The sequence below is a fragment of the Lipotes vexillifer genome, unplaced genomic scaffold (assembly GCF_000442215.2).
Source record: "Lipotes vexillifer unplaced genomic scaffold, Lipotes_vexillifer_v1.1 scaffold216, whole genome shotgun sequence".
In the NCBI taxonomy this organism is placed as follows: Eukaryota; Metazoa; Chordata; class Mammalia; order Artiodactyla; family Lipotidae; genus Lipotes; species Lipotes vexillifer.
Window position 1 is genome coordinate 743,568 of NW_006779100.1, and position 19,325 is coordinate 762,892.

The 19,325-nt window shown below is 43.7% G+C and overlaps 1 protein-coding gene and 1 non-coding gene across 2 annotated transcripts; one reads left to right on the forward strand and one right to left on the reverse strand.

The window, feature by feature from the left end:
• Nucleotides 1–1,504: 1,504 nt before the first annotated feature.
• On the forward strand, nucleotides 1,505–13,132 carry CUNH17orf75 (chromosome unknown C17orf75 homolog). Its single transcript, XM_007452371.1, has 10 exons — nucleotides 1,505–1,662; nucleotides 2,544–2,624; nucleotides 5,046–5,171; nucleotides 6,082–6,222; nucleotides 6,468–6,525; nucleotides 8,376–8,495; nucleotides 9,278–9,342; nucleotides 9,496–9,632; nucleotides 10,564–10,667; nucleotides 12,545–13,132. Exons 1-10 carry the CDS (start codon nucleotides 1,523–1,525, stop codon nucleotides 12,758–12,760), a joined length of 1,188 nt encoding a protein of 395 aa, XP_007452433.1. The 5' UTR covers nucleotides 1,505–1,522; the 3' UTR covers nucleotides 12,761–13,132.
• On the reverse strand, nucleotides 8,779–8,850 carry TRNAE-UUC (transfer RNA glutamic acid (anticodon UUC)). The gene has a single exon. It is a non-coding gene; the product is annotated as a tRNA-Glu (tRNA).
• Nucleotides 13,133–19,325: the final 6,193 nt, after the last annotated feature.

Sequence of the window (19,325 nt, forward strand, 5' to 3'; positions counted from 1 at the left end):
TGGCGGTATGCGGGCCTCTCACTGTTGTGGCCTCTCCCCTTGCGGAGCACAGGCTCCGGACGCGCAGGCTCAGCGGCTATGGCTCACGGGCCCAGCCGCTCTGCGGCATGTGGGATCTTCCTGGACCGGGGCACGAACCCATGTCCCCTGCATCGGCAGGCAGACTCTCAACCACTGCGCCACCGGGGAAGCCCCAATTGTACTTCTATACACTAGCAACAAGCAATCTGAAAATAAAATTAAGAAAACAATTCTGGTTACAATAGCATCAAAAAGCATAAAAATTAGGAATAAATTTAACAAAAGTTCTGAACTATATTCTGGAAAACCAAAATATTGTAAGAAATTAAAGATCTAAAGAAGTGAAAACAAACAAAAAACAAAACAAAACAACCCTGAGATTAATTGTCCAATAATTTTAGGTCAACAAGTCATCCTCAATTCAATTTTGCAGTATTAAGAGTTCTAGAGGGACTTCCCTGGTGGAGCAGTAGTTAAGAATCCGCCTGCCAACGCAGGGGACACGGGTTTGATCCCTGGTCCGGGAAGATCCCACATGCCATGGAGCAACTAAGCCCGTGCACCACAACTACTGAGCCTGTGCTCTAGAGCCCACGAGCCACAACTACTGAAGCCCACGCGCCGAGAACCTGCACTCCGCAACAAGAGAAGACAGTGCAATGAGAAGCCTGCGCACCACTCGCTGCAACTGGAGAAAGCCTGCGGGCAGCAATGAAGACCCAAGGCAGCCAAAAATAAATAAATTTAAAAAAAAAAAAGTTCTGGAGCCAGAGTGGGTTTGAATGCCACTCTGCCACTTATTAGCTATTTTACCATGGACAAGTTAATACTGGCCTTGGTTTACTCATCTGTCAAATGGGATAATATTTACCTCATGGAGTTGTGAGAATTAAATGAGTAAGTATTTGTAAAGCACTTAGAAGGGTCCTCACACACAGAAACTGCTCTGTACATGTTAGCTATTATTTTTCTATATGAAGTTAACATGGGATGTAGGTGTACTTTAATAATTTTGATATGGTGATGGGGTGAAATGTGCAAGAAAAACATGCCTAGGCGTTAAAACGAATTCAGCAAACAGTTCTTGAGCACCGTAGGCCGTGGGCTAGGACAGAGGATATAGCAGTGAACAAGCTGACATTCTACTGGGAGAGACATAGTAAACAAATACATAAGGTGGGGGTAAGTGCGATGAAGAGGAAGTAAATATAAGGGGACAGGACAGAGACTGATGGGACATCAGTAGCGGTGCGTGTGGGATGTGTTTTGCATAGGGCAGTCAAGTTCTCTCTGAGGAAGTGACGTTTCTGCAGACACCTGAATGATGTGAGAGAAGACATGAAAATCAGGGGGCGGTCCAGCTTCCTCGCCTGAGAGCCCGGGAAACCGGCGGAACGCAGATATGCGAGGGCCGGGAGCCGGAGGAGCCGGGCCACCGAGGACTGTACGGCAGCGGGGGAGCGGTTTGGCGGGGACACAGGGCCGTTCAGTGGCCGCCGCGATGCTCCCCTCCTTGCAGGAATCGCTGGATGGGGATGAAAAGGAGCTAGAGAGCAGCGAGGAGGGTGGCTCCGCTGAGGAGCGGAGACTCGAGCCGCCGCCCAGCAGCCACTACTGTCTCTACAGCTACCGCGGAAGCAGGTGCAGCGCCCGGCCGCCCTTGTGGCCCCGCCCCGGCCCCACCGCTCGGCCCCACCGCTCGGCCCCGCCGCCCGGCCCCGCAGCCCACCCCAGGTCCTGCAGCCTGGCGGCTCTCAAACGCCGTCTTCTCCCCTCCCAGCCAAGGTCTCTGGCCCTCAGGGCCCTCCTCGCCTTACGCGGTACTTCCGGGCCCCCATCCTGGACTTTTGTGACTGGCCCTCCCATGCCTGTGTGCTCTGTCCTTAACATCTTCCAGCCCCTTCCTGTCGCCCCTGCCTTTTGTTTAGCGCAGTGCCACCCACGCTCAATAATGTCAATTCCCATCCCCTGTCCTTCCTGTCATTGTCTCCCCACTTTCCTCCATCCCCAACCCGCCATCCCTACCCCCACGCCCACCTTCTAGTTACCCTCTGTCCTTGCTGCCTCTTTTCCCTCTGCCCCAGCAGACTTCCTGGGGTTCTTCTGGCCCTGTAAAGTCTGTTTTTGTTTTTGTTTTGGCCGCAGTGCGTGGCTTGGGGGATCTTATTTCCCCGACCAGGGATTGAACCCAGGCCCTCAGCAGTGAAAGTTACGAGTCCTAACCAGTGGACCGCCAGGGAATTCCCTGTAAAGTCTGTTTTTAAGAGTAAATTTCCTTGACTCTTCTGGATGTTTAATTTAGCCTTTCCTCCACCCCTTAAGTGGCCTGGAGAGAGAAGGAACTCTTGTCAGAGCTGTTTTATGGGTTTTCCCTGTCGATGGAGGCAGTGGAGGATTCAAGCACTTCTACCTTGCAGCATTTTAGTTGACTGCCCCTAACCTGCTTGCTGGGGGTGGGGCCCCATACTACGCTTGAGTTAGAACCCATAAGTTGATAGCTGACTTGCTTTTGCGGCGTGCAGATTGGCACAGCAGCGAGCGGACAGTGATGATGGAAGCCCAAGTGGCACAAATGCAGAAACTCCCTCTGGTGATGATTTCAGGTAAAAACAGCTTGGCCGTATCCCGCGTATGTGCTTTTCTCTTAAGGGCATCTCTGGCCTGCAGATGTCAGTGGGTACCCTGTCTCCACGCAGCTTTCCCTGAGTCAAACCATCAAGCCCACCTCTCCCCTAGGAACCTCATCTTGATTTTATTAGTTCATTTAGTCAAGGCTGGGGCAGATCCAAATACCCTTGTGATTAGCCCCAGGGTGATTAGCCACACAGTTAATCTGAGCTTCTCGATTGGAACTCCAGTAAATATTCAATATAAGTATCAAGAAATTTAAAATCCTCCTTTCCCCCCCCATTGAATATCCTTTCATAGCTCCTCTGCTGCACGCTACAATGTAAACTCCAGGATAGCAGGGATTGCTGTCTCTTTTGTTCATCGATGTCTCCCTACCTAGTACTTTGAGTGGTACCTGGCACAGGGTAGATATTTAATATATACTTATATATATATGAATGAATGAACCTCAACACTTGATGGATGCAAAGTGGAGTATAATACAAAAATATGTTCACTAAGTGACTGGATGATGGATGATTTAAGGAATTTTTCAGGTACTGTAATAGAACTGTGCATATATATATATATACATATATTTAAGTCCTCATTTTTAGAGATACCTAATGAGAAATTTAGGGATGAAATAATATGATTCCAGAAACTTGCTTCAAAATAAGTCTGGGAAGTGGGAGGTATGGACAACATGGGAGTACAGGTGAAACAAGATTTTTTTAAAAATAATTTTTATTGCAGTATAGTTGATTTACAATGTTGTGTTAGTTTCAGGTGGACAGCAAAGTGAATCAGTTATATGTATACATATAACCACTCTTTTTTAGATTCTTTTCCCATATAGGCTATTACAGAGTATTGAGTAGAGTTCTCTGTGCTGTATACTAGGTCTTTTTTAGTTATCTGTTTTATATATAGTAGTGTGTAAAAGTCAATCCCAGTCTCCCAATTTATCCCCCCCACCAAGTGAAACAAGATTGCCCATAAGCTGATAATTGTCAAAACTGGGTGTTAGGTACAAGTGGGTTCATTATACTATTCTCTCTACTTTTTATATGTTTGAAATTTTCCATAACATGAAACCAAAGATGTGAGACATATTGGGTTTATACTTTGTATTGGGAAGTTTGGTGATAGAAGAGCTTTTCTTCCTGCATATTCAATTCATAGTTTCTGTTTATATTCTAATCTCAACCAAACTGAAGTGTTTATGTTTAGCTCATAAATGATCACTAAGCTGATGTGTTTATTAATGGGTAGTAGGTAGTTGGAGGATTGAGGAAAGAAGAGGAGGCATGAAATAGTGATCTCAAGGGACTTCTCTGGTGGCACAGTGGTTAAGAATCCGCCTGCCAATGCAGGGGACACAGGTTCAAGCCCTGGTCTGGGAAGATCCCACATGCCGTGAAGCAGCTAAGCCATGTGTCCCACAACTACTGAGCCTGTGCTCTAGAGCCCGCGAGCCACAACTACTGAAGCCCATGTGCCTAGAGCCCGTGCTCCGCAACAAGAGAAGCCACCGCAATGAGAAGCCTGCGCACTGCAACGAAGAGTAGCCCCCACTCGCCACAACTAGAGAAAGCCCACGCTCAGCAACGAAGACCCAATGCAGCCAAAATAAATAAATAAATTAATTAATTAATTTAAAGAAAAATAGAGATCTCAAAGAGTTGAAGAATGAGTGAACCAGGAAATGTGATAGCTGGGCAGCGGTAGGGCCCACTGGAGGCTAGTGGTCATTTATGTATGTATGTATGTATGTATGTATGTATGTGTTTTGGCTGTGCTGCACAGCTTGCAGGATCTTAGTTCCCCAACCAGGGATTGAACCCGGGCCCACAGCAGTGAAACCACCAACCTAACCGCTGGACCGCCAGGGAATTCCTAGTGGTCATTAATTTAAAATGAGACTAGACACTGTGGATATGGGTTTTTGTCCAACCACATTCAGCTGCAGAGGTGCAGATGCAGAGTAGGTAGAGAGCTGGACTAACCAGGGCTGAAGTTTTGCTAAGCAGGTACAGGGAGGTGAAAACAAAGGGGTTGAATGAGAATGTCTGCAGGGGTGTGATTACAATGACTGAAATTTAGGCTGGGTAAGGAGGAAGGAGGTGAGGATGAGAAACTTGAGGCTACTGTGAAAAAGATATAAGGTCAGTGGCTTGGGGGTCCCAGTGGAGTCATAATACTAGAGAGAATGAGCTGGAAAGATAGAACTATTTTAAATGGATGAGGTAGATCATACTTGGTGATATACATTCCTAGAAGCCTCACCAACAGGAGTCAGATAGAAAGCTTTGCTGAGTCCTTAGTGAGGGCTTTTAGCGATGTCCTGTCTGACTTATGGGGTGTAAATGCAGAGTCCACTGGTAAGGAACGTGTGTCTTTCATTTGTCAAGCCTCTCCTTGGCGGATACTAATCTACCATCTGAATTGGAGCCAGAGCTGTGCAGTTTCATTGCTAAGCGTCTTTCTAAGGGAGCAGTCTTTGAAGGGCTGGGTAATGTTGCATCTGTGGAGCTGAGGTAAGTATAAAATGTGCTGTATCCTGAGATTTTATTTCTGAGCTAAATATGAGAAGTGGTGAGAAACTCCAAAAGATCAGTACCTACTAGACCTGCAAAGTTCATCTTTGTTCCCTGGCAGCTGAGCACTGGGCCTCACACACATTTTTGTGGAATGGAATTAACTGAACGGCAGAGACTCTGCCTCCTCAGTGTACGTATTTAGTCTTGTACTTGGAAGAAAAGAGCTCATTACCAAAATTATAACTGTATACTTTACAGTTGTAAAGGGCTTTCACAAACTTCAATGCCATTCTCCTTACAAAGGGGTGATAAAGCAGATACTCTTACTTCCATTTTCAGATGAGGTAATAAACTCAGAGAAGTTGAGGTCCCAAGGCTGGTCACATTGATGGAATTCAGGCTTAAATACAGGTGTCCTCAGTTGAATTCCAGCCATCTTTCCACTACACCCCTTGATTGTAGTTCACTTCAGACCATGATATTGGCATCAAGTCCTCTCAGGAGTATGAGGCCACATACCAAAGATAAGGCCATCGCATAAACACTTCACATGTGCCTGGAGCTTCAGTGATTCGTGAAGGTTTAGGGGAGGGAGAAAAGATGATTATATTTATGTGAACATGGATAAACTATGAACAAGGGTAAAATTTGCATGAATTTTTCACATAAGACAGAAGAATTCAAAGAAATTCCATGTTTGTTAGGTGCTGCTTTAGCTAAAGCCCATTATGGTATATGTTCATTTTCCTCTGTTGTTACAAGTAAACCAAGAAGTCTGGGAAGCTCTGACCTACTGAGCAGTCTAATGGTATTGCCAGATCAGGATGACCAGGGCTCAGAGGAGTCTACAGAACTACATGCATGAGTTATCAAAATAATACATTTAACCTTTTTCTTTCTTTTCTAGAACTCCAGGTTACCAAGTTGGTTGTTATTACTGCCTTTTCCGACAAGAAAAACTGCTTTCCCAAACAACAACAGACTCTGAACATAACTGTTCAGAGTATGTGGTCTGCTTTTTAGGAGGGTCTGAAAAAGGACTTGAGCTATATCCTTTCTTTGGTCTTTGAGGGTATCAGGAAGGAAAATATTGGCAGGCAAGTAGAGGATTATTACTAGCAACCTCCGAAAAGGTTTTCTACCTCTTATGCATTAACTTCAATTTCAGACCTCCATACGACCAGTTTGTCTTGGCTTGTTTTAACTGACAGTTATTTGAGAGATTTTTATATTACCTATTGAGAAATAAAACCCTTTCTTGATTCATCCTTTATTGCTTCCTTAAGAACATACTTTCAGGCTTGAATTGGACAAGTATATTCAAGGGCTGAAAAATAACATGAACTGTGAGGTAAGATGATTGCATTAATTTTTTTTTAAAGAGTTTCATTCTTTTTTTAAAAATATTTATTATTTATTTGGTTGTGCCAGGTCTTAGTTGCAGCACGCGGGATCTTTAGTTGTGGCATGCGGGATCTAGTTCCCTGACCAGGGATTGAACCTGGGCCCCCTGCATTGGGAGCGTGCAGTCTTAACCGCTGGGCCACCAGGGAAGTCCCTGCATTAATATTTTTAAAGACTGAGATGATTAACATTATGCGACTGCTATACTTGTCAAATCATCCAGGTGGACACAGACACTTCGAAATTCTGAAAATGTGCTAGTTTGCAGGCTAATAGAATGGTGCTTGGGGGCTTCCCTGGTGGTGCAGTGGTTAAGAATCCACCTGCCAATGCAGGGGACACGGGTTCCAGGTGGACAACTTCGAAATTCTGAAAATGTGCTAGTTTGCAGGCTAATAGAATGGTGCTTGGGGGCTTCCCTGGTGGTGCAGTGGTTAAGTTAAGACCTGCCAATGCAGGGGACACGGGTTCGAGCCCTGGTCCGGGAAGATCCCACATGCTGCGGAGCAACTAAGCCCGTGCGCCACAACTACTGAACCTGCGCTCTAGAGCCCGTGCACCGCAACTACTGAGCCCGCATGTCTAGAACCCGTGCCCCGCAACGAGAGAAGCCACCGCAATGAGAAGCCCGCGCACCACAATGAAGAGTAGCCCCCACTCCACACAACTAGAGAAAGCCCACGTGCAGCAATGAAGACCCAACGCAGCCAAAAATACATAAATTAATTTAAAATGGATTTCTGTTTTAAAAAAAGAAGAAAAAAAAGAAAGGTGCTTGTTAAGGGAAGCAGGGAACATAGTCCTATAAGTGCTGTAAGTTTCACCAAGACTGCTTCTGAAGTTTTGCATTTATGAAAAATTCAATTAAATTCAAAGGTATATAGTAACATGCCAAGCAAGGAAGATGACGTTCTTTTCCCAGTTTCTAGACACATAAGATTTATATTCTGGTCAGAACTAATGGCCCACAAAGCCTCTGGCACCAGAGACATGCTATGCAATGGGATGACTGTCCTTGAACTCAACCTCAAAGATTTTTAGAAACATCCCATTTTTCATTAATCGATCTTTTATAAATTAGATACATCCGTATCAATTCCTTTATCCATACCTTTTAAAAACTATGCATTTGGTTGGTGGCAGTTAAGTCATAACTCTTAAAATTTACTCCCCAATTCCTTTCACTTGTCGTGCATGTGCTTACAAGACACTGCAGGAGGGGAAAGGATAGCATAGGAGTTAGCCGGGGATACGAGTCTAGGGGGAGCTGCTCTCCCAGGCTGGAGCTCTCCCTCCAGCCCCAGGGAGCAGCACAGCCAAGGAAGCCAAATGGGCTCCTGGCAGTGTGTCTGACACCCGGAGTGGGCTTGAGTGCTTTGATGCGATGACTTGTATCCTTCCCTGTTCGCATTTCGAGTGTGAACGAACCATCTGCATTCTTTGTCATTCAGCAGGCACTTTATAAGCTCATCCATGGACGTTTCAGACGCTGTGCCAGGTGCTGGGGAGATGAGGATTATTAAGAGAGTGTCTCCAAGAGTTCACAGTACAGTGGGAGGAGATTGACATGTAAATGCCCCAACTCCTTTCAGTGAAGAAATAGCAGTGAATTAATCCCCACTCTGCCCAACAAGCCCAGCAAAGTTATATCACAATTCCTTTTTTAAAATTTGTGGTGTTAGCTTAAAAGAAGGTGTCTATCCCCAGTTCTTTTCACTGTCAAGAGTATCATAAAGAAAATGTTAAGTCCAAGGTGAAGGCTGATATCAAAGCAAATGACATTCTCTCTTGATCTAGGAAAGGGGTGGGGAGAACCATGTACAGTCCTACCTGAGCAGCTGGTTTGAGGATGTTGTATGCCCAATCCAAAGGGTGGTTCATCTCTTTCAGGAGCAGCTTACCTTTCTGCTACATGCTGTAAGTATTGCCCAAACAAAAGCATTTCCTTAATTGAGAATCACTTTGGCCGAGTTTGGATTATTTCAAGACATACTTATTTTCTCTGAACATTACCTTCCCCCCCAAATATTCATTCAGACAATGCCTGCATTAGGATAGACCACACTCTATTTATTCAGATCTAGAAAGTTACACTACTAAGGTAGAATTGCAAATACTGAGTCTTCTAATAGGATAAAACGTTTTAAAATAATTACCTTTTTTTTTTTTTGGCTGCGCTGCACAGCTTATGCAATCTTGGTTCCCTGACCAGGGATTGAACCTGGGACACGGCAGTGAAAGCCCCGAATCCTAACCACTAGACCAGCAGGGAACTCCCTAAAATAATTACTCTTTGAAGTGATCTGGAAGAGGTGTAATTTCCACAATAATTTGAGAAGGAAAATGGAAATCAAAAGTGATTTTACCTATATAAAAATGTCCAAATAAAAAATGAAAAATTCACTAAAATATCCAGACAATGGGGTAGGCTCAAGTAAATGGCCAGGTTTTTCATGTAAATATGTGGTAGGTAGATGCAGCTGAGGTTGGATTGGCCCCACAAGCCCAGGTGGTGAAGCCAGGTTTCAGACCATTAGTGAGCAACAGCTGAACAAGGCTCTGGAGAGCTCCCGGACAGTGCCCAGCAAGCACCGTCTAGCGTGGTGGTTATTGGGGGAGGTGATGTTTAGTCACAAGTGGCTGCACAACAAGGAAAACTGGAATACATGTATCAGTTAGGCTTTATTTTTCTCTCATAGGCGCTGAGTTATACTCCTGTTGAGGTTAAAGAATCCGATGAAAAAACAAAGAGAGACATTCACAGGTAAAGAACAGTTTTGCAAAGAGAGAACCTTTTCCGCAGCAAGCCTGATGTTTATGTTTTTAACACCCACCCCCGCTCCCAGTGCAGAATGAATTTGCTTCCTCCCTCCCATCCTGTAATATAGTTTGTGCAAAAGGATTGTGTGTGTGGCAGGTTTCTGAGTGTGGCCAGTCTCCAAGGCCTTATTCACGAAGGCACCATGACGTCTTTGTGCATGGCCATGACAGAGGAGCAGCATAAGTCTGTGATCATCGATTGTAGTAGCTCCCAGCCTCAGTTCCACAACGCAGGTGAGCCACAACGCAGGTGAGCCACAACCCCGGGAGCAGGCTTGTGAATCTCCTTTTTTGCGCTGAGAACAAATGAACTTATCCTTCCTGTCTTGTGCAGTTTTACATGTTTATCCCCAAATCACCAAAAACAATAGCAGTTTTAGAAACGTGGAAATCATGTCATGCTTAGCAATTCTTCTCCTAGGTATAATATAGAGAACTCTTGTATATGTACACAAGGAGACAAATACAAGATGTTCATAAGGGCACTATTTGAAATAGCAAAGAACTGAAAGCAACTTAAGTGTCTGTCAACAGGAGAACTGATAACATTTAACATATGCAAAATAATACTATATAGGGATTATAGATAAAGTATGTGGCAAAAGTTTAAAGAAAGACATGGGCATGATAATTCTTTCTGATGGGAAAGGAAGGGGATGCGATTGGGAAGAGGCACATTGGAGCCTCAACCATTTTGGTATTCCTTAACCAGGTGGTGAGTTAAGTTTTTTTAGACCATTATAGAAGTCTTAAATAATTCATTATAAGAGTTTTTATAAAGGAGGAAAGAATATCATGATGTATACAAATATTGAATCATTATGTTGTGCACCTGAAACTAATATGTCAATTACACCTCAATTTAAAAAAAAGAAAATAGGGCTTCCCTGGTGGCGCTGTGGTTGAGAGTCCGCCTGCCGATGCAGGGGACACAGGTTCGTGCCCCGGTCTGGGAAGATCCCACATGCCGCGGAGCGGCTGGGCCTGTGAGCCATGGTCACTGAGCCTGCGCATCCGGAGCCTGTGCTCTGCAATGGGAGAGGCCACAACAGTGAGAGGCCCGCGTACCGCAAAAAAAATAAATAAATAAAAGAAAAAAAAAAAAAAAGGAAGAATAAATGTCTTGTGATTTCACTTTTATTTATTTTTCTAAAATATTTTATAGGAAGCAATCGGTTTTGTGAGGATTGGATGCAGGCTTTTTTGAATGGTGCTGAAGGAGGTAACCCTTTTCTTTTTCGACAAATCCTGGAGAACTTTAAACTAAAGGTAACTAATTGGCTGTGTGCCGAGAGTGCCACGCATAGTCTTTGTCTGAATTGTAATTAGTACCGGTGACTGAGTAACAAATCTGCTTTATAGCTATGATGTCATTCTCAAAACTAGAATCCTCAGTGCCAGTTTTCCCATATCCAGTGACCACTGGGTACCTAAACTTTTCATCTTTGCTAATCTGACAGGGTGACGATGGTATATCACTGTTTTTATTTGCTTTATTTATTTTTTATTTATTTTTATTTTTTGGCTGTGTCGGGTCTTAGTTGCAGAGCGTGGGCTCTTCATTGCGGCGTGCGGGCTCTCTGGTTGTGGCGCACGGGCTTAGTTGCCCCACAGCATGTGGGATCTTAGTCCCCTGACCAGGGATCAAACCAGCATCCCCTGCATTGCAAGACGGATTCTTAACCACTGGACCACCAGGGAAGTCCCTTTATTTGTATTTTAAAAATTCAGTTTATTTCAACCAAAACCAAAACAGTTCACCCATTTCTCCCACTCCCTACCTCCTGCCTCTGGTGGCCACCAGTCTGTTCTCGAAGTCTATGAGCTTGTTTTGTTTTTTTTTTTTAACTCTATATATATTTGGATTCCACATGTAGAAGAGATTGTGTGGTATTTGTCTTTCTCTGTCGGACTTGTTTCACTTAGCACGATGCCCTTGAGGTCCATCCGTGTTGTCACCGATGGCAGGATCTCATTCTTTTTCCTGGCTGAGTGGTATTCCACTGGGTATATATACCACAGTCTCTTTGTCCACTCATCCGTTCAGTGGACACTTGGGTTCTTCGTGTCATTGGTGATGCTGCAGGGAACATGAGGGTGCAGATACCTTTTTGAATAGGTGTTTTTGTTTTCTTCAGGTAGATGCAGAAGGAGCATTGCTGGATCGTATTTTTTTCATTTGGATTATTACCTTAGGGTATATTCCCTAAAGTGGGATTACCAAGTCAAAGGGTTTGAATGCTTTGGTTCCTATTACAAATTGCCAGCTTGCACTTCAGAAAAATAGGAACAAATTACAGAATGGCCAGCAATGTGTGTGGGTTTTCTGTGCAGAACCTAATATAACAGTTTTCATCAATCTTATTTATTTTTATTAATTTAATACTGGCACTCCATAGCTGTTCAAATCTGTCTTTAATTATTATTCAGGCTGAACATTTTTTCATGTCAGTTTACTATTTGCAAATAAACAAACAAAAAGACACATTTCAATGGAGCAAATCTATCCACTGTGATATAGCGACATTATAAATTGTAAAGGCAATACTAATGAAGGATGTTACCTGTCATTCTTTATATGTAAACAGTATCTTTATATTTTTTGATAAATTGTCAAGTAGAGTCCGGGTCTTAACCATAAATTTGCATTATTCTGTATCTATTTTGTACCGTAAGCCTTATTCACAATAATTAAAATAAGTTTTTAAAAACAAACACGAACTAGAATCCTCAAAAGGCATTCCATTTATATTTTTCAGTGGCTTCTGCATATGTCCCATTGCATATCCAATTAATTGGATTGAATGCTTGCTTATATTTCAAGGACGTCAGTCTTGTAATTTGTGACATATCTTAGTTGGAAAGCACAAAAAAAGGAGTTCCATGCCTAAGGGTTCAAAATTTTGGTGGGGAGGCATGTTGTCACCTTATTTAGGAGATTTGTAAAGTATTTTTACTTTATATATATAAAAGATTTTGTTCTACCAAGGGCAAAGCATATTAGCAATAAAAATGGTGAAAATATTCAAAAATAAAAAGCAAACATTTCAGTAACATATGTTGAGTTCTCAGCTGGATAGGAGGTCTTTTTCAGGCTTCATTATTATCTCACTAAACTCACATTTAACTGGGTAATCTTTTTCTAGGCCATACAAGACACAAATAATTTGAAGAGATTTATCCGGCAGGCAGAAATGAATCATTATGCTTTGTTTAAATGTTACATGTTCCTAAAGAACTGTGGTAGTGGAGATATCCTTTTGAAGATTGTTAAAGTGGAACACGAAGAAATGCCCGAAGCCAAAAGTGTGGTAGCTGTCCTCGAAGAATTTATGAAAGAAACTCCTACCCAAAGTTTTTGATCACATGTTTTGAGATGATTATATTGTGAAGTTATGCAAGCCTTGGTGTTTGAAATTGCAGTTGTTATAACTGTCATAGGATTGCTATTTCAGATTATTTGAAACATTCTAGGTTTTTTCATGTTGTACTTTTAAGCTTAAACCTAATTAGACATATAAATCTGAGGCAAGTCTTCACTGAGCCCTAGATAGATGTGTGTTAGAGTTGTGAAATTTTTACATTTGCTGGTCTCATAAATTCTAGACTTCAGGGAGTTGTTCCTTAAAAACTTCAGAGGTGATTTTGTGGCTTCTGTGAGGAGTTTGCTGCAGTATTTAGCAACTTTTCCTCCCAGAAAAATGATAATACTTCTCAACGTACTATAGCTTCTTTTCAAAAAAGTACTCCTAGTTTTAGGACAGATTGACACCATGACACCATTTCAAAAACAGATCTGTGCATCCTGTGGGTGCTTGATAGATTTTTTTTTTGTCTGATTGATGATGGATGATGAAGCCAGCTTTTGTGTCAATATGCAAATAAATCATGAGTGTGTAGGGAGGTAAATGAGTTTTAAAAATAGATGTACTAGCTTCAAGATAAAACATTATCTCTGATGGAAAGCTACTGCAGAAGCGGCCCCATCACTTTTCTTCACTTGTTCACAGGTATTTGCCAAGAGCCTATATTTTCTTTTTTCTTTCAGACGAGAATGCTGGATTTTTTAAACAGAGGGTTAAAAAAGAAACAAAGTACATAAATTTTACAAGCAAATGTAACAGAGATTCTTCATGTCAGGGTTAATCATTGCTTTTAGTTTTTTGTACATTTGTTGCAAGCCTTCAATTGTTTTATTCTGAATCAATTGAAAGTGTTCTCAGAGCCATTTATAATTCCCATGGAAGCCAACTGTAGCTACACACATATGACTGCAGTTTGTTCTGCTTAGCTCTTTAATAAATCCATTTGATAATGATTTTTGTTTAGAAGATCAGAAGTCTTGTGTTCTCACTGCCCTCAGGATGCTCGGAGGAACACAAGCCCATAAAAATCCTCTCCTACGCTCATCTAAATTCACATTAAGTGCTGAGTTTTAACTTTTCCAAATGACTGACAGTGGCCTTCTGCTTTCTCTTATACTGAAGTCTAGAGACATGACTCACTGAGCCATTTCTTTTCTTTAATGAGAAATACAATTCAGGATCCTCATAAAGGCTTTCATATGGTTTGAAACTTTAATAACTTGGATCATAGTCAGTGTAGGAAAAAAAAATCCAAGTAGCATCTTCTTTATAGCATTAAATTCAGAATGACTATGGAAAACAAGTGATTTTATGGCACAGCCCTTGAATCTTTTTCTAATGTAGGGTTGCCCACCTGGAAATCAAATTTTTAAATAAACAATGTTAAGACATCAACATTTTGAGTCTGGAAAACATATTTTTCATTTTCAAATTCACATATCATTCAAGAGTCCATGTTGTAAATAGCATTTAAAAGCAAATGTATTACCTGCTTCAAGTCATTTATGGATAGAGTCAAGGCATAATTACATATTCTTTATATGTACTTTTATATATACTTTTTGTAATGTAAGCTCACCACATTACACAGTTATATATAAAACAGTCTTATTTTAAAAGTGTATGATGAACTGTATATCACTACTGTAGACAAGGAAAATAGTGACATGGAGTTGAATATCTTGTGGGCCATGAGAAGAAACTCAAAGAGCTCATGACCAAAAACATGTACTGTATTCAAATTTTAATATGCTAATATATTAACTTTTAAAGTTTTAAAAAGCATTTGTTCAAGTGTGGAATACATTATGTATTATTTGTGTGCTATACACAGGAAATGTATGTTTGTCACATATCAAAAATGGTCTCAATTTATCTGTAATTATATTTATAATAATAATAATAATAATAATAAAACAACTTAGCTTCTCACCAGCACAGTCATTTTTATTCAGTGAGCTCAGTTCTCCAGGCTGACATTTTTATTAATTCACAACAAGTTTATGGGGGAAATTATACTCGTTAGGCTAAGGAATTTGTTGAAGAAAATCAAATCACCTGCTGGGAGACACCTTTCTGCATCTTGCAGGAGGCATCAGGCAGAGTGTAGGAGCAATTTCCATCACAATGTTTTTTATTCATTGTCCAGTAAAGTTTACCTTTTGAACTCAATAACCCAAGTCAATTCCTTTCACTCTCATTCATTATTAACCATGACAGAATGCCTCTCCTTTACCAGAGGATCACTTATACCAGATGCCAGAAAAGCCTGCAGGCATCTCAGAAATAAGATTCAGTTACAAGGACTACATTTTCTCCTAACCATGTGTCTTCTTAGTAATGGAAACCCCACTGGCTTCAATGAAGTCTTTCCATTTGGAGGTCTAAGAAGGCAGCTCCAGTCCTGTATCTGCTAAACTTCTTAAATGTGCCTCGTGGACTTCATACCACTCTGCGCTGGCATAAATGCTAGATTCTGGAAATTGGGGGTGATAGCTGCTGATTTTCTTGTGACCTACCTCTGGGAGGGCTGACAAAATGTAGATCCTGTTAAGTGAACACCGAGTTAATGTTCCAAGGTTCACGGCTGTGCCCGAGGCCCAGGGCAGTGAGTCTGGCTCTTTAAACACACCCTGATGCTTCTACAAACTTAGTGTCCTCAAAGTTCTATACAAACACCCGAAGGCTAAGAACACGAACTTTGGAGCCAGGCAGTCTTGGGTGTGATCCTACTAGCAAGTTACTGAACTTCTCTAAGCCTTTCCCTCATGTGTCAATACGGGTGTACTTATACCCACTTCACACCAAGTAGCTGTGCAATTAAATGAGAGTGAGATTGAAAGTGCCTCTCGCCCAGTGCCCTGGCACATAGTAGGTACCCAGTAAATGGTCTTCATAATTACCTCATTATCGGTAAACATTAAGTAAATGGGAAGAAAGAATCTTCCCATTACTTAATGGTAGAAGAGAGGAAGGGAGGAAGCCGAAGAATGAAGGAGGAAGTGATAAGAGGCCAAGTCCAAAGCTGGCTTAACGACTTTTGGCTGCCAGGGAGCTTACCTTTAACTGCCTCGGGTGTCCAAACCTGGAACTGAGTCCTGGAACACAGCTGCTGACAGGGTCCAGACTTTCCTTCTAGGAGAGTCAGTTCTCCACACTCCAAACAGAAGTGGGTTCCTGGACCTTTAGGCTGAACCCTGCTCTCAAGTTTGTTCTGGGGTGACTTCTGCCATTCCAGAAAGCATTTAAAAATATTTGTAAATGATACACAGGAAACTGATGTGAAAACATTTAAGGGAAACAACTCCCACACTGAATTTAACAGGGTAGTTTAATCCTCCAGCGAAAAGTTATGAATGGCAAAACTACATACACTGCCATCAGCTTAGAAAAACTGGTGAGAACGGATCACCTTCTCAGGTTTCATCCATTCAAAGCCCACTCGATTGTTAAACTTACCAAGCACCAGACTCTACCTTAAGGCTTAATGCTCCTCTTATTTTCCCCTTCTGTATGTGAACTGTCCATGGCCTTTTACCCTGAGAACATTCCTAATCGCTTCTCAAGATCAGGGTGCTGACAGCCTCTAGAAAGACCCAAAGACTAGGTCATTGGGGTAAGGAAGGAAGTACCTAGGATATTTTGAAGACAATTCCTCCAATAATAATAGTCAAAATATTACGTTCTCATTGGGGTACCGTGTAAGAGTGGAAGGGGAAGGCAGGGTGCCCACCAGGATAGCTGGCACAGAGGTTCTTGACCTGAAACTATGGATGAGTTTCCTTATTCACAGCCCTCTCCCCCAAAATCTTACACAAAATTGTCTATCTGTGCATTTTTATGGGCAGAGAAATCGTGCTTTCATCAACCACTCAAAAGAACTCAGTAATTCAAGAAACGTTAAGAACCACCAAGCTGGGCTTCCCTGGTGGCGCAGTGGTTAAGAGTCCACCTGTCAATGCAGGAGATGCGTGTTCAAGCCCTGGCCCGGGAGGATCCCACATGCCGCGGGGCAACTAAGCCCGTGAGCCACAACTGCTGAGCTCACGTGCCACAACTACTGAAGCCCTGGCGCCCAGAGCCCGTGCTCTGCAACAAGAGAAGCCACGACAGTGAGAAGCCCGCACACCGCAACGAAGAGTAGCCCCCGCTCGCCACAACTAGAGAAAGCCCACGCGCAGCAACGAAGACCCAATGCAGCCAAAATAAATAAATAAATAAATAAGTTTATACTAAAAAAAAAAAAAAAAAAAAGAACCACCGAGCTGGAAACACCAGCACCGAGCACGGATGCCCCATCTGTAGCGCATACATCACAGACCCACCCCCACTGCTGTCCACACTCTCCCCCTCCCTAACCCAAACTGAGATGAAATAGAGTCCAATGCCAGCCCTTCAGGTCACTTCTTGAATAACCAATGGCTTAAAGAAAAAAACAAAATCTTTAATGGAATCTGTGCTCAAATAATATGTTACAACAAAAATATACACAATATACACAATATAAAAATATTTAGAAACAAACATTGCAGCTTGTGTTTTTTGTTTCCACTTACTCAAGTCCTGGGCAGAGGAAGGTCAGTGTTGGGCAGTTTTTTAAGGCAGAGGAGTTTCAGAGCTTTCCAGCCAGCACTGGGAGCAACATGAATGATGTCAGGAAGGGTTTCCACTGCACCCGGGAATCATCATTATTTGCAAACTAAATTGGACACTGGGGAAAGAAGGTCCAGGCTTGGCGAGCAGCAACTCCCCTAATCCTCTGGGCAAGAATGATTCTCATGGAAATTGAGAATCCCATTAGCTGTCAAAAGCATCTCATTAGGGAGCTTTTCCTAATTAAAAAATGAATGATGAATGGTGTCATTAAAACGAAATTTGTCCTCTGAAGGTTTGTTTTCCTTTCCCCAGTTTCCGTGATTCCTCTTGCGTTTAGCGAGGGAGTGAGTCTAGGGCTGCTGTTTGGGGAACCTCAGCTTTCAATCTCTGGAGCCTGTGGATGAAAGGCGACCGGCCTCCACAGCCTGAAGATTCACTCCACCCTCTGCTTCCCAGCACCCTGGCCAGGTGGCCATACTAGAGGAGGGAGGACGGAGGACGATGGGGACATGCTGCTGGCAGGTGCTGGGAGCTTGGGAACAGAGGGACTTGCCGGAGAGAAAACCAGACTCCAAAAGTAAAGCCTTCTTTACCGGACAGCTGTCTCCCGGCCCTGGGTTGGAGACCTGAGTGGTGTGGAGTGACTGCCGTCATCACTGGGCAGTCTTGCTTGGAGCGATGGTTGGGAGAGGTGGTGCAGGTGGGCGTTAAGCACAGCAAAGAACTTCAGGGTTGTTTTTGGACAGGGAGCAGCTGGGGCTGGAGGCCTGAGGTGTGGAGGAGGCTCCCTCAGCGCATCCCAGACCTTGCAGGGCAGACTTAACAGGATGGGAGACAGGACCTCCGCCTCAGGCGCTCCGTCTCGGTAACAGGCTTCCATCTGAAACTCTGAAGGAACTGGGTACTTCTCTGAGGGCTTTCTAGACTCTTCTGGTTCACAGTCTTCCTGCCCTTCTCCAGGCCGCACCAAACAAGAAGGCCCCTCTCTGCCCCCTCCACCCACATCCCAGAGCTCTCAGGTGCCAGGGTCTGGAGGGGAAGCCCTGCCTTGCAGCAGGGCACCAGCTGCTTCTGTCCCTCCAGGAAAGGACAGCGCCACTCAGGGTTAGCAGTGGCGGCAGCCCAGGGCTGAGACCCCCCCTCCATCCTCACCCGAGCCTTCTTGGCCACCATTCCAGCTCAGAGTCTCCTAAGAAGCAGACTCTTCCAGCTACACCTGTCTCTCAGGAGGGCAGAGAGTGGCTGGCAGGGCACAGACTGGCACAGCTCAGCCACACCCAGGTTCATCCCCCACCCTGGGGCTGGCAGTCCTCAGCACAGCGTTGGCACAAGTGCAGCAGGACCTCGGGAGCCAGATGTGGGGACCAGAACCATCTATTGTTGGGCAAAGCCAGGGAAGGGCTTGGCATGGCTTGGGGGTGTACCTGGCTAGGAAGACCCTGACCATTTACGTGCGATCACAGTGGCCCAAGACCCCCAAATGCTTGGCCTGGCTGACTCTGGACCTTGGTATATTTAAGGGCTCTGACAGGCATGTGGCTGCCCCATTTCTGCAGGAACGCAGCCTCCTGGGCTGTCAGTGGCTGTGAGTTCCCAGAGCGGTATAAAGGGAATGGCGTAGTTTGTCAAACGCCATCCTCCCCACACCCTCCCCTCAGGGTGGGCACAAGCTTCTGTCAGGGGTCATTGCCTCAGCCTTGTTTTGCCACTTGTGTAATGGGTGGGGGGATGGATTTGATCATCTCCGTATTCCCTCCCAGCTCTGAGCATCTGAGTGTATTCCCTCCCAGCTCTGAGCATCTGAGTGTACGTATGGGCTGCCCTCACCTCTGACGCTCACCTACGCACCCTACAGTTTTTCTCCAGGAGTAGTTTTCCATCTGAATTGAGTTCCTTTTATGTAGCCTCCTGTGCCCTCAACTCAAAAGGGCACTTGGCCTCAACATTCCTGCGCCAGCCTCTCCTG